The sequence below is a fragment of the Nansenia antarctica genome, assembly GCF_963989245.1.
Source record: "Nansenia antarctica genome assembly, chromosome: 9".
NCBI classification, from domain to species: domain Eukaryota; kingdom Metazoa; phylum Chordata; class Actinopteri; order Argentiniformes; family Microstomatidae; genus Nansenia; species Nansenia antarctica.
This window is the reverse complement of record NC_137679.1, coordinates 25,002,617-25,019,713: the sequence shown is the minus strand read 5'-3', so window position 1 is coordinate 25,019,713 and position 17,097 is coordinate 25,002,617. Positions and strand designations below refer to the sequence as shown.

Sequence of the window (17,097 nt, the reverse complement as noted above, 5' to 3'; positions counted from 1 at the left end):
CCAACCTCCAACTACATTAATAATAATAATAATAACTTTAATTTCTATAGCGCCTTTCAAACCACCCAAGGACGCTTGAATCAATTCTAATGTGTTCACAGAAGCTATTTCATTTTTGCATCCGTCTATTGCATTAGGGATATTCAGATACAAGACAAGGCCATGGACATCAAAACAAGCCCTTATACTATCTGTTAGCGCCCACTTCAGTAATAAAGACATTATACTGTTGTATTTCGCTTCATAGGCTATGTAATGAATATAAATAAGGATAAACACATTTCCACTTCTTAATCGGTAATTAACATTTTGTTCTCTTTTTTTGTGTGGCATATAAGCTGCAAGACACTATGCATGACATTGTTGTTGCAGTGCTGGTTTATAATATGGTTCTAATAGTAAAGCCGGTGGTGACACAGATGTTTTCCACTTCCCTTGTTAGTCGCACTTCAAAATGGCACCTCTACTCTAAATGCACTGATGTTCCATCAGTGGAAGGATGGAGGTCGAAATCGGGAGGACAGGCTCATAGTAATGCATGGAATGGACTAAGGAATGGTATCAAACACTGGTGTTTGATTCCAATGAGGCCATCCTCCTGATGTCTACCTCCACCAGCCTCCACTGTGTTCCATGGATCCCAACCACTAATCATCGGTTGGATAGACACTGACCAAAGACCTGTATGTTGCTGTACCAGAGTGACTAGAAACATGTATGGGTACTGTACATGAGTGACCCAGTCTCTGAGTGCCATGTTCTCTCCCATTGGTCTTGCTGGCTCTGTGATTGTGACGTCTCGCTGTTGATTGGCATCTCCTGTCTGTCTTCTAGCCCTGGTCTGTGAGGTAGAAGCCCAGCTTGGCCACTGTCATCTCCCTGCGCAGACGCATCACCTCCCAGAACATCTGCTCCGCTGGTGGGGACACAGGGACAGAGACAGTGAAAGGGACAGTTAGTAAGTGTCCAACTAGCTGAGCAAAGCCACAGTTTTCAGGACTAGAGTGGCGTTGACCATAGTGAGAGGGTTTCAACCAGTCTGACAAAAAGAACAGAGCTTTCGTCTTCTGGTTTGGTCTCCACATTGTGTCATAAATGAGTTCATTGTTAGTCTCTTATCGTGTCTCATCTTTAGGGGGGATGTTAGACTTACCATCATGTCTGACCAGACCCTGCTGGATATAGCGGATATAGGTGAAGAAATTACACACAGCTGTGATCTGGAAGAGTCAAATGAAAGGTTTCACATGTCATTTTACATGACTTAAGATAGTTCTTTGCCTGATTTTCATAGATATGGAAGACATAGCATAAAACATACAAATGCATGAATACTCAACTTCCCATAACAGGACTGTAACCCCTGCCCTCCCTCCCTCCTTCACATACTCAATATTTCACATCCCCTTATATTATACATAATGTTATTGGACAACCCAATGTCCATGATTCCAGATTTTTACATTGCAATAGAATAAAGGTATACATGAACACAATTGTAAAAATAATATGAATGTGTGTTATGAGGAGAGGGTTGATAGGTGACCTACCCGTGATCGGCTGGAGGGAGATATGTAATAGTAGCTTTCTTTGTCCCCAAGTTTGATGCGATGCTTGCAGGGCCGGGACATTCCGCTTAGTGCACACTTCCTGTCAGGCAGAGAATCACACTCAGCTATGGAATTCTACATTAAACATAGTATAGGATAAGAGAGAAATACTGTTAATTGTTTTACTTCACGGAAACAAACTAAGACTAGACAGAAGACACAAGACACATTTCATAAGTCTTAATCTCAAGTATATCTTAAAACCTTTGCGATGGTATTTAGAATGCACTGGGAAGGCACACAAGAAGCCTAGAAATAGCTATAGCAGCAAAGAGGACATGTAGGAGGTGTTAGAGAGTATTCTGCTGAAAATGGGGAGAAAGGTTGGTTTTGTTAGTTAAAATGATCACACCAGGAAACATGCATACTCCCACCATCACTATTACATCCATAATATCCATTTAAAGGTTTGGTCAATGTCAGCTATTGCCTCATTTGACAATGACAACATTGCAATTCACAATGGGTAAAATCTAAAGACCATTTAAATGATTAACTATTGAGAAAGTCCAAAAGTCTGGAGAGGGAGTCTTCATGCCATGATAATATTATCTTGTTAGTGGATGCGTTAATCACATGATTGGCTCCTAAAGTCACTTACGTCTCTACGGCTGCCCTCAAGCCACTGGGAAAAGAATGTCAAATCAAACAGTGATTAGAAAGCATGAGGTGAAGCAGCAGTGCGTCCCTTGATTCAAACCCAATCAGGTGATTGAGTATACAGTAAGTGAAAAGGTCACTACAATGTGACAGGAATTGAGAGTGTTGATTTGAGTATGAGAAGGCAGTGAATAGGCAGATGAGGAGATAAATACAGCGGTTGTGCGGTTGTAGAGAGGTTTAACTCACTTTGGCCCTCCGCACTCTACAGCTGAGGCTTTGACCACTGGTAACGCTGACATGGCCACAGGCTCAATGGTCAGAGAATTGTTCTCCACTGCACTCTGCACAGACTGAGACAACTGTGGGAGGGAAAGGAGTCAGTAATATATACACACGCACACAGGCACACGCACACAGGCACACAGGCACACGCACACGCATACAGGCACACAGGCACACACACACAGGCACACACACACAGGCACACACACGCACACAGGCACACACACACACAGAACCAGTCAAACGTTTGGACACACCTTCTCATTCAATGTTAATTTTCTTATTTTCTACATTGTAAATTAATACTGAAGACATCAAAATTATGAAAGAACACAGAATTATGTAGTTAACAAAAAAGTGTTAAACCAGGGGAAAAGGAAACTGTGAACACCGCCCAGCATTCTCTTCTCTCGAGTACATGGGAGAAAACCACTAAAAAAGCAAAAGGTGGCTACTAAGAATCTAAAATATAAAACATATTCTGGTTTGTTTAACACTTTTTTGTTTACTACATAATTCCATGTGTTCCTTCATAGTTTTGATGTTTTCAGTATTCATTTACAATGTAGAAAAGAATATAGAAAGAAAGAAAGAAAAACCATTGAATGAGAAGGTGTGTCCACCTTTTGACTGGTACTGTACACTCACACGTATCACATGTACCGACAAACTTAAGTACTAGCCTCAGATCGGGTGAAGGAGAGGCAGGGGCCAATGTCCTCCCTGTAGATTCGGCTCAGGAAGGCAGAGGAGCGGTCTAGACTACACCGTTCCCTCCAGGTCAGGAACTCTGCATACAGAACATTGTCCATCTGAAGAGAGACGAAGGAGAAACGTACATACACAGGCACAAAATACACAGGTACCAGAAATGACCGTGTTCACACTACAATACAAAATAAGAACCTGTCAGTAGAGAGTAAACATCCCCAGAGCACACTGGTACAAAACTGAGCCATGAAACATCACCAATTAAACTGTAAGCTAGTCTGGGTCAATCACTGCAGAACCAGCCAATGATGAATCTGTTGTGGCGAGGAGGCAGGCAGGCAGCCACTCAGAACAGAGGGGTGTGGTTACCTGGCGGCTGTGAGCCCCTGGCCCCTCCCCCTGCAAGTAAGGTTCATAGGTCACTCTGACCGAGTGGCCCGGTACCAGACACAGAATCAGAGAGAGGAGGGCAGGAACAGCAGGCTGAGAGAGAAAAAGAGAGGGAGGAAGAGGGAGAACAAGGTAGGGAGGGATGATGAGCAAGTGAAAGAGGATGGATGAAGTTAAAAATAGAAATGCCAGAGGAAGGAATGGAGAAATGGAGCAACCAGAGGGAATTGAGAAAGAAGAAAAATACATTCACAAGAGTTATAAAGAGTTATAGCATGCTGCAGTAAAACAGTTAGTACAAGTAGTAAAAGAGCTGTCCAACCTTCAGCTTTAGAAGTTGGTTGGAAATGTTGAAGCAACAGAAGTCATTATGTTTTTACTGTGTGCAGGAGCGAGTATGTGTGTGTGTGTGTGTGTGTGTGTGTGTGTGTGTGTGTGTGTGTGTGTGTGTGTGTGTGTGTGAGTGAGTGAGTGAGTGAGTGTGTGTGTGAGTGAGTGAGTGAGTGTGTGTGTGTGTAGGTGTGACTACATGGTATGCAGAACAGTATGTGTCATCTGATGTCATCAACTTACCTCACGCTCCTCCTTGCCAGCTGGTTGCAGCGAGACAGAGGGCGGATCTACATTTCCAGGTGGCAACGACAGGACACCACTAGCACTCTTATTGCGGGTGTGGCCCCCTCCGTGCCTGTGGGACCCTCTGGTACCTGGGGACATCAGCTGAGGATGGAGCTGGCGGTTAGGTGAGGAGGGAGTGGAGGTCAACACCAAAGTCTTCAAGGCAGACACTTCTGCTTGCAGAACATCAATCTGTGGAGGCAGGTAGCCTAGAGGTTAGAGAGGCCGGCTGCTAGCAATCTGAAGGTTTCTGGTTCGAGCCTCAAGGAGAAGCTGCATGTGAGCTGGTGACTGAAGGGTTAATGGCATCATATCTGAGGTGCCTATCACTGCTGTTGTGCCCTTGAGCAAGGCACCCCTAATTGCACCAGGGGCGCTGACTATGGCTGACCCTATGCCTAGAGCAAAAAACACATTTTGTTGTACTCAAATAAGTTTAATGTAATCTAATCTAAAATGTAAATAATGAAACAGGGACAGAAAAACAGACAGAGGCTGACCTTGCCCTGAGCCTCCTTCAACTGTTTCTCTGCAGCCGCTTGTTTGACATTGGCTTCACGCACCATCTTGTGAGCTTCCTGTGTAAAAAAAAAAGAAAGAAATTGAACCCCAGTTGTATCTTAATGAGGACTTCCGCATGAGCTGCAGAAGTAATTCCTGCCTACCTCAAACAGACTAGCAGTGAGTTCCTCCAACTCAAGCTCCAGCTGATTTCGGACCTGTGACAGACGCTCACACTCTTTGTCCTTCAGCTTCAGCTCCTGAGAGAAGATTGGAGAGGTTGGGCAGAATTGGGTCAGTCTGTGTACAGAGATAAACCTATTGGGAGAACACTACATTGTCAAACAATTTTTCAGGTCACACATTGTATTGTGTCATGCCTGTGTGTGTATTGTGATCTGTGTCTGTTAAAAGAAAAAGTCCAACACCTTCTGTGCAGCATCCAGCTGTTCCTTGAGGATCTCTGAGCCCTTTTCTCTAATCTCCAAGGAGGAGCTCCTGAGGCGCGACACATTGTCATGCTCCCCGCCCCGAGCACCCTCCCCTCCCAGAGACATGGGTTGAGTCTGCCTTCCAGCCTCGGCCTTATGCCTTGAATCGGGCTCCAGGTCTACCAACCTTGAAAACAAAAAAACATACAATTTGAAATCTGGCCTATGATTGGGAATTGGTGATTTTAGGATCACTTTGTAGTTTAATCACATGGATGAATATGGGCAGTTAGAAAATCAAGAGTGTTGAGCCGATGTTGCAGTGTTTGTTATTGTTTTAGGCTTTTAATCCATGTATTCATAACACAATTCAGGTCAAAAACACCATGTGAATGAAATTAAATTAACTTAAAAACTTATGAACATGTGTATTTATATAGTCTTATAGGCTATTCAATAACCATAAAAGTGATACAATACATTGTTTCCCCAATCAACTGTTTGGGCCTAACATCTGAACACCATAATAGGAATTGTCATTGTCACACTATTAGTTTTTGTGTTTTTTAGAAATGAGGTGCACACAAATGTTTTTTTCCGGACTTGTCTATCATTGAAAACATTAACAACCACGTTTATTCTGTCGCTATGAATCGGAACAACATACATGCGAGGCTAAACTCTTTGCATAACTTTTCCTATGCAATGTCACATTTCACCGGATTTCCCTTTCTAGCTCTCCGCCCTTACCCTTTGAGCACCCGGTGAGAAGATTCACTTCGAACCGCCGTAACCGCGGTATCATCAGCCGCTGCCAACAGATTCCTTAATTCCATGAACTGTTACAATAACCACTGTTTACTGTTGCCGATGAGATCATATCGCTAAGAGACGCACTTGTTTCGAAATAGTGTTACAATTTTGTAAGAAGGAATGCCGACGACGATACAGTATACACTGAGCTATTACACCGAGAAGCCAAATCAAACGAGATAAAGTTCATAACCAAAATGTTGTTTACTTCTCGCTGTAGCCTATTGCGCCTTTGGGATGCGCTCTGTTTGCATTTTTGTTCATTCCGACAGTGAAAAGGACGAATCGTGTCGTCAATCTGTCACAGGTCACATGATAATACATAGCCTATACCATTCCAACCCCAACAAAAGTTCCAGTTTAAGGAGACATGTCCACCCACTGTAAAATGAACGAACTCACAGCCACATGTTTTACTCTCCAAATGCTGGATTCTACAGTTAGAATAACATAGTCTCATGTCACTGATAGCCCTATATGCCATATAATTATGTTCATTGGACACTAAAGTTCTCAACTAATGATGATTTTCAACTAACATCTGACGGTGTCTGCAAATAGGCTACGTGCAGCTTTTTGATGGGAAATACTATGTAAAGCTGTTGGTTGATTGGAGGTATTTTTCCACAGTGGACACAATAGGGCGGCGCCTGCCTGTGCCTGCAAATAATACAAGCGGCCCTACAGTCATGCAGGTTGTGGGAAGATTATGGCAAGTGTATTTGCTTTTATAACAGGCATCTTGAGCCCGTCAGAGGTTGTTGCCTACTTTCTATTTGGCATGAAAGGTAACGCTTAGTCATAGGTGTGGACAGGACTCTCTAAAACCATTCCTGTGACAGTAGGCCTACAATTGTAGGTCGCAAAAGGGGCAATTAATTCAAGTGAATTATCTTACCTTCCAACGACACACCCCTCCTCTTCAATCTCTCTGGCTGACTTGCATTTAGCTCCTCGCTGCTTCAAAATATTTGGTTTACCATAGAAAGTTGCAGCGGAGTACACTGCAATCCCAGATTTACCTGACACTAACACTTCATATCCTGGGCTGGCTGCTGATGCAGGTGTTAGGGAAGAAGAAGAAGAAATCTGGACTCTGTGAATTCCCTCAAAAGTGTCCATTTTTCAGACAGTGTCTTAGAAATCCGCCTGCAGGTTTAAGTTATGGTCCTGGTTTCTGTGAGATTATGACTGAGATATAGGTTCTCCCACCAGTGATATCAGCCTCAGTGTGGAGACATATTCCCATTCCCATCCCCTCTTTCTCACAGTTCACTTGGCTTCAGTGGTTCTCTCTGATTCCTACCGGGAAAAACAAACAGAAAAATTTCAATATGTTACTTAAGTACAGCATTTTGGATTGAATAACTCCATCACCTAACCACTTAGATATTCTGGGCTGGACATTTACAGCACTACCTCCTGAGCGCTCGTGATTTTGAACAGTTCCACTATCAATAGTGTACAATATCAATTAATTGGTCTAAAAAAACGTAAAAAACACTTGAATTGTGTATATAGGCCTACAGTAAAATTGTGTATTGAGTTCTACGAGCCTGCCTAGAACACAATCACGCAATAACGAAATTATGTATTAAACTAAGGCTTTTTAAAAAAGAGGAGACGATTATTTGTCCAGTTTTTACAATTATCAATTAGGGCCTACTTCTTTTAATAAACCGACCACCACTACCGGTGAGGATTTGGCAGGTGCCCAATAAGCGATAAGTAAAATCATATTTAATATTAATAACTTTAGTAAATATCAGTTTAAACAATACTTTTCGAACGTATCTCAATGTCATGCACGCCTATTTGTTAAGATAACTCATTTATCTTTGCAACAGGCAAATATAGATTAGGCTACATTGTTGTCGCGACAGTCTACAAACGTATGGAAACGTATGTATGGAACAAACCTACTCACCATGTGTGGACTTATTCAACTTGAAAGTTTACTTAAGGTTACCTCATTGTACCTCATTATAATACTGAACTAAATCAGAGCATTTCCTCGAATTCAGTGAATAATCATGGTGTCGATTGAAGAGTTGGTGAAAGTAGAACAACTGCGAACTTCGCCCTCCTGTTCGTGTCGCTCCCGTGGTCATCTGTTAAAGGGTTAATCACTAACACCTTAATTCCAGCTGCTCAGCAACACGCATTTCATCCACTAGGTGGCTACATAATCGGTCCGCCTCATTTCTGGTGTGGTGTGGGATTTTCAGGGTTCTTCATGGTGGCTATCACCCGTCTGATTGCTCCCCTGGTCATGTTAATGCTTGGATAAAATGTTGTTCATAGAGTTGGTTTATTGTCTCAATGACAAAGATAATGATCATAATAAATAAGAGAGTGTGTGTGTGTGTGTGTGTGTGTGTGTGTGTGTGTGTGTGTGTGTGTGTGTGTGTGTGTGTGTGTGTGTGTGTGTGTGTGTGTGTGTGTGTGTGTGTGTGTGTGTGTGAGAGAGAGAGAGAGAGAAAGAGAGATTGAATATGATTTGATCACAATTATAAAAACTAGTGTGATGATTGTTCGATCATTTATTTGTTTTAATGTGGGTGTTATGTTGTACACAGATTTGTTCAGATTAACAGAGACCCAGGCCTTACAATGCAGCTTTGTTGCTGGAACAGATTAACACATCAAGTGACCGGAGGTGTAGGAGTCCATTGCTTTCTTTTTCTCTCCCACATCCCTCTCTCCAACATTCTCTACGACAGTCTTCACATACTGATAAGGCACAGTGAGTATCATATACAATCAACCTGTTTACATTTAGGATTCAATGGGTTATTGAAGGGTTATAAATGGGTTTTTGAATTAAGGGAAGTGAATAAGGTATTCTGAGTTATGGGTAGCTATTACATTTGATGAGTGCAATATGATTTTTTGTTTCCATTGACCCTATCTTAATTCCTCTTTCTTTATCTCTCTCCTCCTTCTCAATCTTTTCTACCCTCCTTAGCACTTCTCACTGCTCAGCCTGCCATTCATATCACCACTGAGTTTCAGTAAGGCAGTCAATCAAATTAAGAAAGTGTTCACATGTTTCTATGAGAATTACTTCCCCTGCTAGTTCATGTTTGCTGTTTAGCTATGTGACCAAAGCAGTCTCATGAGTACCAATCTTTTGGTAGGTGTATTTGTGAAACAGACCGAGATAGTGACAGTTGTAGGGTCACACTGCTAAACCATAGGGGTTTCTGCATCTGTGCCAGAGCCAGCCAGCCTGGCCAAGTGAGGGGCAGCGATGACAGTGACCTACTCACGCAGCGTTGCTGATGCAGGTCTAGTTACCTTCTCTCAACTGCTTCTGCGCTGGAAGGGCAGCATCTATAAGCTGCTCTACAGGGAACTGATCATCTTCGCTACCCTCTACTACTCCTTGAGCATCATTTACAGGTAACGTATAATATAAGTGGTTATTAATGTTATTTACTCTGCTCTAATGAATTTGGTCAATTGTCAATGTAGCTGTGGAGATAAAGAACTGGGAATATGAAAATGTTTTGCTTTGATTGCTGATAGAATATTGTGTGACAGAAATGTCACTTATATTCTCTATGTTTCCATACAGTGTCTCCTCAACTTAAAGGGCTGAGACAGGTTTTAGGAAACCTTGTTGCATATAATTAATTAAGAAATTATTATTATTATTATAATGCCTAGTATGATCTGCTAGAGGTTTCCCCTATCTTTCTTTGCAGATCGGTCCTCCCCAATATGTTCAATCAAAGTGGCTGATTGTCTTTTTTTTCACCAGGTTTGTTTTGACGGATGGGCAGAAGAGGCTCTTTGAGAAGCTTTCCATTTATTGTGACCGCTATGCAGAGCTCATCCCTGTGTCCTTCGTGTTGGGTGAGAATAGGCTGTGTTTGTTGTTGTTGTTGTTGTTGTTGTTGTTGTTGTTGTTGTTGTTGTGGGTTGTTGTGGACAACGGCTTTGTTCTCTCTAATCATTGAACCACCCTTCTCCTCATTGGCAGTGACTCTCGTGCATAAGTAACCTCCAACTTTATTAGTTTTCATAGCAACAAATGATAAAGAGCCCTAATACTATAACACACATCATCAGGTTTCAATTCAACAAGTGGCAATGTGGGGTGAAAGAACACTACCTTACAGTGATCAGGCATGGTTAAGAAATGTTTCTGAGGTTTCTGTGCTTTACATTTAGATTTTGTATCGAACTTAGATTTCATGAGTAGACTATATTTGGAGTATCATTTCCCCACGTTTTTGTGCATCAGGTTTCTATGTGACATTGGTGGTGTCCCGCTGGTGGGGCCAGTATGAGAGTGTACCCTGGCCGGACCGCCTGGGGGCGTTAGTGGCTGGGCACGTCCGTGGTGCCGACGATGCTGCTAGGCTGACCCGCCGCACCCTCATGCGCTACGCCAATCTCTCTGGTGTGCTCATCTATCGCTCTGTCAGCACAGCAGTCTACAAGCGGTTCCCCACCATGGCACACCTGGTGCAGGCAGGTATGGTGTGGTACACAGCTTTATCAAGCCTGCTCCCAACCTCTAAAGGACAACACTTTGGGGTGCTGTTTGTAAAGTTGACTTTTCCCACCAGATTTAGATAAATCACACTCGATGTATACATCTGGTCAAATTCCTCTTTTTTTGTGGATTTCATTTCTAAATCTGAGCCTTGAGTTAAGATATATTAAATATCGTTCAACTTTACAAATGACATCCCCTACAATACAGCTGCAGCCTGTACCATTATTATGGGAGCACTGCTTGTTTCCCCGAATATTACACTCTTAGCTTAGCCTGTGGCTCTTTGTACTTGGAGTTAAGACTTAGTGATGCAATTGGAAGGATTAGCAGAGTTCTCTGGGGATGTTGTTGCAGCTCTACTTAACTACGTACACAGTCAAGCTCCCAAAGTTCATCATATCCGTTCTTTCTTTTTTTTCTCTTTTTTTTTAAGCCAACGTCTTTGAAGTGGGTTTACTGCCCTGAGTAACAGCCCCCCTGTGTCTATTCCCCCCAGGCCTGATGACAGCAGAGGAGCTGAGGCAGCTAGAGGATTTGCCATCTCCTCATAATAAGTTCTGGGTTCCCTGCATGTGGTTCGTCAGCCTAGCTCTGAGGGCACGGACCGAGGGCCGCATCAACAATGACGTGGCACTCTCAGCCATCCTCAATGTAGGTATACTGTGTCTGAGGAAGAGAGTCAACATGTCTTATCTATGACCTTGTATGAGAAAAAAAGCAGAGCCTTCATACTCCAGGCAACTCTGACTCCTGCACTGATCCACACCTGACCGTGTGGACACAATTGACACACATTAATTAAATTAAATTAAATTCAAATGGGGCTACAGTGGTGCGTTAATCATGTTACACTAATGCTGTGTGTGTGTGTGTGTTATATGTATGCATCGGCTGGATATGCACTCAATGTCCTCTTATCTCTCCTCAGGAATTGAATCATTTACGGACGCAGTGTATGAAACTCTATAGCTATGATTGGATCAGCCTACCCCTGGTCTATACTCAGGTTCTGTTATCTACATTTAGTACTGGTGGTGGTGGTTGTAGTTAGTTTAGTAATTGGTGTAGTTAGTATAGCAATAGTAGTTGTTGAAGTGAGTTGTTTTAATGATACACTCAAATAGGAAAAAATTATCTTAATCTCAACTTGGAACTAACAATCTAACTAAAGGAAATGCATACTATCGAACATATTAATTGACCTTTTCAAGTGCTTTGTAAGATCAATAGAAAGGTTTTAGACATTTAATTATTTGTGTAATAATCATTCATAGTTTTGGGTTGTGAGTAGTCTCTTTCTGTTAGGTGGTGACGGTTGCTGTCTATAGTTTCTTCCTGGCTTGTTTGATTGGCCGGCAGTTCTTGGACCCCACCCAAGGCTACCCTGGCCATGATTTGGACTTTTATGTGCCAGTTTTCACTATGCTGCAGTTCTTCTTCTATGCTGGCTGGCTCAAGGTAAGACAGTGAAGAGGGTCCACCATAAAGTAAAATCCTACATGTACACAGTTTTGTCACAATATGACTGAATGATTCAGTGAATGCATTATGAGTGACTGAATTACCTATTCATGTTAAAAGAATCAGGGAACAATGAGGATTCCGGAAGGGTCAATATGTACGTTGTATGTAAGTTGTCTTGAATTTCTATTGTGATTTTTCCAATATGTTCTCAGGTGGCAGAACAACTCATCAATCCGTTTGGGGAGGACGATGATGACTTTGAAACCAACTGGCTAATTGATCGAAATTTACAGGTTTATGCACAAACCAAACCATAATTATATCCACAGTGTACTGCTTTATTGAATTCACCCTTTAATTTCATTGTCTCCATATCTCTCTTCATGTCGTTTAGACCAGTTCACTTATTTTCTAAATCAGTTCATCTCAATGTGTGGCTAGATCGGCCCACCAGACCTGAGACCTGTTATGTCCTCTTGTTCACTCCCTCGCAGGTGTCCCTGTTGTCTGTGGATGATATGTACGACAGCTTTCCAGTCATTGAGAGGGATAAGTACTGGAATGAGTCAGAACCCCAGCCTCCGTACACTGCAGCCAGTGCTGAGCACCGCAAGCCGTCCTTCATGGGCTCTGCACTGGATGTCAGGTATACATGCTCTATAAACACACCCAACAATAAAGCCTTATTTCTTTATAACAAGCTCAGGACCAAAGTATAAAAGATGCAACGCATATAAAAAATAACCTGGTTAATGTTGTATAATAAGAATGGTATTACAGAGCTAACACTATTACTGCCACCAGTGTACCTAAAGAAGAGATGGAATTCCAAACGAATTTGGAGCAAATCAAGGAGCATGAAGAGGCCAACTACTCTACCCCGCTGTTGGGAGGCCTGGGCCGGCTCCTGGGGGTGCAGTCACCCAGCTTCCCTCGTTCCACCTCCTCCTCCCGGGTCTCTCTCCTGCGCCGCCGCCCTGGGGCTCCACTGAGCCGCTTCCCCCTCATCCTGCACCCAGAGGCACCCTCAACCCCCAACCAACGCCAGCCCCCTAACCATGAGCGGGATCCAGACTACGCCTTCTCCTCTATGCCCCTCTATGAAAGGCCAGGTTTCTACAGTTGCCCACAGACACCCATCCACTGTGTGCCGCCCACCATGCCACGCCCTCGGCCAGCCCGTCGACCCCAGCAGGGTGACTGGATCCGCAGCTGCAGCTCACTGGCTCCTCCAACGGTGGGCCTGCCCCCAGACACCCCCGGCGGACATGTTCCTCCACCGCCGTCCTCTGCCTTCCCCTGGCTGAGTGAGGACGGTGTCGCTGCCTTCTCCTTCCCTGACCCTGCCCCTGAACTCTACCCTATCTCTAAACTCCACCCTGGCCAGGGCCTGCTATCTCGCCGACCCCTTCCTCCGCGCCTCACTCTGGATACCCCACCGGTGGCTGAGGGCCAGGCTAGGCCCCTCAGTCCTCGAGGAGTGGGAGGTGGGGGGGAAAGAGTGTTTTCATTCACCCCTCCCACTCGCACTCCAGCGCCAAATCCTGACAGCAGCTCCACCAGCATTAATGCAACGAGCACCAACAGCCAACACTACACTAGCACTACAGCCAACCTCTGCACTAGCACTACAGCCAACCTCTGCAATGGTACAAGCCACAGCAACTTTTGTAACCATGCAAATTTCAACAGCACACGAGCAAGTAACAATGGCACTAACGGTGGTCTAAGTAATAATGTGAACACCATTTCCTCTTCTGGGTCCTCGCAGCAAGCAGCCAATCAGCAACACTCACCCAATGATTCAGGGATTTCATTGGCTGAAGGGGACCTCTTGAGGGCACTAGTTGTGGACAGTGGGATGAACAAGGGTGCTGGAGGGAGGGACCAGGTCTGAGAGGACTGGATGGACTGGAGGTTACATTCACCCTGACATGTTTATTTGTTGAAAATTCCATACACTTGAGATGCACCTAATATATCATAAAGCTGTACTATTCCTGCTAATAAACCAGTATGATGTCTTCATGGGAATCATCAGTTTATCAATCAACCAGGGTTGTGGTCAATTTGATTTAAATTCACTTAATTCAGTGATAGAAATCATTGGAAATGAATGCCCTATATGCACTAATTAAATGTATTCCTGAATTTAAATTCCACTGACCCCCCTAATGTGACCCGCTATCATCATTTGGTTTCTACAATCAAAGCAACTTCTCAAATGAGCTCTATAAAAGGATCTATATACAGTAAAATACTAAGCTGATACCTACTTCTTGATAGGCACTCACACTCAAATTTCTTCCATGACGTAACCAGCATGGAAGATCTCAGTACAATAGAAACACTCATTTAGTCTCTCTCTCATAAGTGTGTTCTCTGACTCTCCCTAAAGTGGTGTGGGTGCAACAAATTGCTAAGTTGTCAAATAAATGTAAACACATAGACCTACTTGTAATATCAAAATGACATTATATTCTTATCACACCCTGTGTGTACCCCCATAAGTACTGTGTAATGTTGTTCCTCTGAAATAAATATCAACCTTTCAAAAGCATTTAACTGAAAACCGAGTCCAAATAGGTTAAAATGTTTATTATCATACACATCAGACCACAAATGAATTACAGAGACAAATATACAGACCAAATTCCAAAATATATACAGAATTTAATTTAATTGTCAATACATAAACTTGGTGCACAAAGAATAAGAAGGGTATTTAGTAATATCCACTGTACAAATTAACACTCAAATATAGCAAGTCTGAAGGTGATTTTTAAGTGTAAAGAGGATGGACTAACATAACTACAAAGCATATGGTCTCATTACTCAACAGCAGCACACTTATTGACCTATGAACTGAAGAATTACTAGGAGCCAGTCAGTCTTTATTTTGGCCAAGAATGCTCAGCACCATTCACACATTTGCAAGCAAACATGGAAAAAAGAGATGGAAAGATGGCCTGTGAAAGCTAAAGTATATAGAAGTATGAAGTATGGCTTCTGGTCATTTTGGTCTTACACCAGAAAATCAATGATACTAAAATATTAAAGAGCTGTGTTGAATATATGCCAGACATTAGGACGGATCACACATGCAAGAGTGACCAGGCAGACAAATGGTATAGAAGGACAGGGAGTTAGCTGCTCTCCTTGCCCAAGGTGTGTTTGTCAAAGAGGTATTCTGCCATGCCGTTCTGAGGCGCTCCCATACGGCGCAGGTTGGTGATCCAGTCACTAAGCTCCTTGATGGACTTCACCTGCTCATCCAGATAATGTGTCTCAACAAAGTCACACATCTGTGGGAGAGGGTTGATTCTGGTTATGGACATAAAGACACAAATACCTTTACGTGTGTTTACATGACTGAACTGGAACTCACATGAGGGTCATTGTGGTCAGAGGCTACTTTATGCAGGTCCAGCAGGGATTGGTTCACACTTTTCTCCAGCTGCAAAGCACACTCCAGTGCCTCCAAGCCACTCCCCCACTCATCTCTATCTGGTTTCTGTGACACACACAACACTCCATTTAAACAAACATCTTATGCCATAAATGATTAGGTTAGTTTGTCATTCATGTTAAAGGGAGGATGGGACGGGCTCTACTGCGACTTTGTCCGACCTCACTGTCTCTTGCCTAACTCAGTAACACAACACACAAAACTAGGCAGAGGCAGATGCATTGCTGGTTTATACCATTACTCTATTAAAGATCCATGAACCACGTCCCCCTGGTGTGCATAGATATTGAGATATCTACAAGATAAGATGGCAAAAAATGAACACGTAATCGATGCACAGACATTTAAGTTATATTTAGCACAGGCTGAAGGGGGCAGAATTCAGGGGACAGGCTCATTGTAATGCATGGAGTGAAATGAGGAATGGTATCAAACACACAGCATCCCCTGATTTAGCACCTAATGCCAGTTATACCCTGATGTCCTGCAGGAAGATCCTTCCTCCCCTCTGATTCTGCTGACTCATCAGCTTCTCTGCATGCTCACGCTCCTCCTGGGATTGTGTGCGGAAGAACTTCGCAAAGTTTGGCAGGGACTTATCATCCCTATCAAAATAGTATCCCTAAAAAACATGAAAGACAGAAATGCATACGTCACTGTCTCCTTGATATTTCACTTCAAGAACATCTGTTTGAACTTGGGTTCCATTTTCACTAGCACGTCGTGATATAGAAGGCCTTAATGAACCAAGGAATGTATCCAATTCAGCATACTTGCTCAATTTCAGATTTTTCTTACCATGGATAGGTACACGTAGGAGGCGTACAGCTCAAGGTTTATCTGCCTGTTAATGGCAGCCTCACAGTCTTGGTGGAAGTTCTGTCGCACTTGAGAACTCATATTTCTGAAGATTGGATAATACAGTGGCATGAGTATTCACGTACCAATACACATGAATGGACAGGGGCGTGCACTCACCAGAACACTGAAACCCTAGGCGAAGTTGTTTTGAGATCATTGATCACTAAACATTTAGATGCCTCTAATTTACCCGACGAAGTGCCATGAAATTAATTGAGGCCTATCAAAAAAAAATAATACATCTGTGGCTACCTTGCTTTTGTTAATAGTACCCACTAAAACATGTTACTCATGTTGAGCCACATGTCATTGTCACAATAATAACAGGTCATGGTTAGCTAAAGCTAGCTAGCAATATTGCTGGATACAGTTTACCACGCAATGTGATAGCCTGTCCTCATAGTCACACCATCTTCACAGTGATTGAAAATGTTACTGAGTTACACAAATGTTTAATGTGTGACATGAGCGGAGTGTAGATAGCTAGCCGAAGCTCTTGGCTGCAAGTGACATTGGCTAAAGTTAGCATGCTACTAGCATAATGTGGAACGCCTGGTGAAGGATATGCATCTAACGTTATTTGGTGAACTAAATTACTTATTATAGCTATCAATCATATATTCCACGAAATCTCGCCAACTTTTGCAGCATACCTGAATAAATTGCTGTAGCTCACTTGCTGCTGTTGTATTCCAACTCCTCTTCTCGGCTCCCCAAGCTGGTGTGGTAATTTAGTGGGGGTTTTTCTTTCTCAGAAGCTAGCCAGCTATCCTTTCTTGATGTCAAATTAAAAGTCCCATCACCGCTTATGGTGTTCATTTTACATTTAGGGCA

The 17,097-nt window shown here is 43.0% G+C and overlaps 3 protein-coding genes across 4 annotated transcripts; 1 reads left to right on the top strand and 2 right to left on the bottom strand.

Annotated features, from left to right (window-relative positions):
• Positions 1-663: 663 nt before the first annotated feature.
• Positions 664-7,081, bottom strand: rab3il1 (RAB3A interacting protein (rabin3)-like 1; the record flags this gene model as incomplete). Its single annotated transcript, XM_080539363.1, has 12 exons — positions 664-916; positions 1,154-1,220; positions 1,551-1,650; positions 2,212-2,235; positions 2,460-2,572; positions 3,179-3,307; positions 3,576-3,689; positions 4,170-4,406; positions 4,715-4,792; positions 4,880-4,975; positions 5,144-5,333; positions 6,858-7,081. 12 exons carry the CDS (start codon positions 7,079-7,081, stop codon positions 831-833), a joined length of 1,458 nt encoding a protein of 485 aa, XP_080395489.1. The 3' UTR covers positions 664-830.
• A 2,131-nt stretch (positions 7,082-9,212) lies between these two features.
• Positions 9,213-13,830, top strand: best1 (bestrophin 1; the record flags this gene model as incomplete). Its single annotated transcript, XM_080539648.1, has 9 exons — positions 9,213-9,364; positions 9,726-9,820; positions 10,212-10,445; positions 10,966-11,120; positions 11,398-11,475; positions 11,775-11,927; positions 12,146-12,226; positions 12,428-12,579; positions 12,738-13,830. The coding sequence occupies 9 exons, from the start codon at positions 9,213-9,215 to the stop codon at positions 13,828-13,830; spliced, it is 2,193 nt and encodes a 730-aa protein (XP_080395774.1).
• A 686-nt stretch (positions 13,831-14,516) lies between these two features.
• fth1b (ferritin, heavy polypeptide 1b) lies at positions 14,517-17,011 on the bottom strand. Of its 2 annotated transcripts, none has more exons than XM_080538819.1 (5): positions 16,940-17,011; positions 16,201-16,306; positions 15,878-16,024; positions 15,322-15,447; positions 14,517-15,238 (listed from the first exon to the last, which is right to left on the bottom strand). In XM_080538819.1, the coding sequence occupies exons 2-5, from the start codon at positions 16,300-16,302 to the stop codon at positions 15,080-15,082; spliced, it is 534 nt and encodes a 177-aa protein (XP_080394945.1). In that variant the 5' UTR covers positions 16,303-16,306; positions 16,940-17,011; the 3' UTR covers positions 14,517-15,079. The 2 variants fall into 2 exon arrangements, with proteins under 2 accessions (XP_080394945.1, XP_080394944.1); XM_080538818.1 differs by having other exon boundaries at positions 16,917-17,004.
• Positions 17,012-17,097: the final 86 nt, after the last annotated feature.

Bases quoted from the DNA above. Each gene is read 5' to 3' on its own strand.
- fth1b (XM_080538819.1), bottom strand. From the start codon at position 16,302: ATGAGTTCTCAAGTGCGACAGAACTTCCACCAAGACTGTGAGGCTGCC. The intron at 16,025-16,200 runs GTAAGAAAAATC...CATGTTTTTTAG, and splicing joins CCTACGTGTACCTATCCATG to GGATACTATTTTGATAGGGA. The intron at 15,239-15,321 runs GTGAGTTCCAGT...CCTCTCCCACAG, and splicing joins CTGACCACAATGACCCTCAT to ATGTGTGACTTTGTTGAGAC.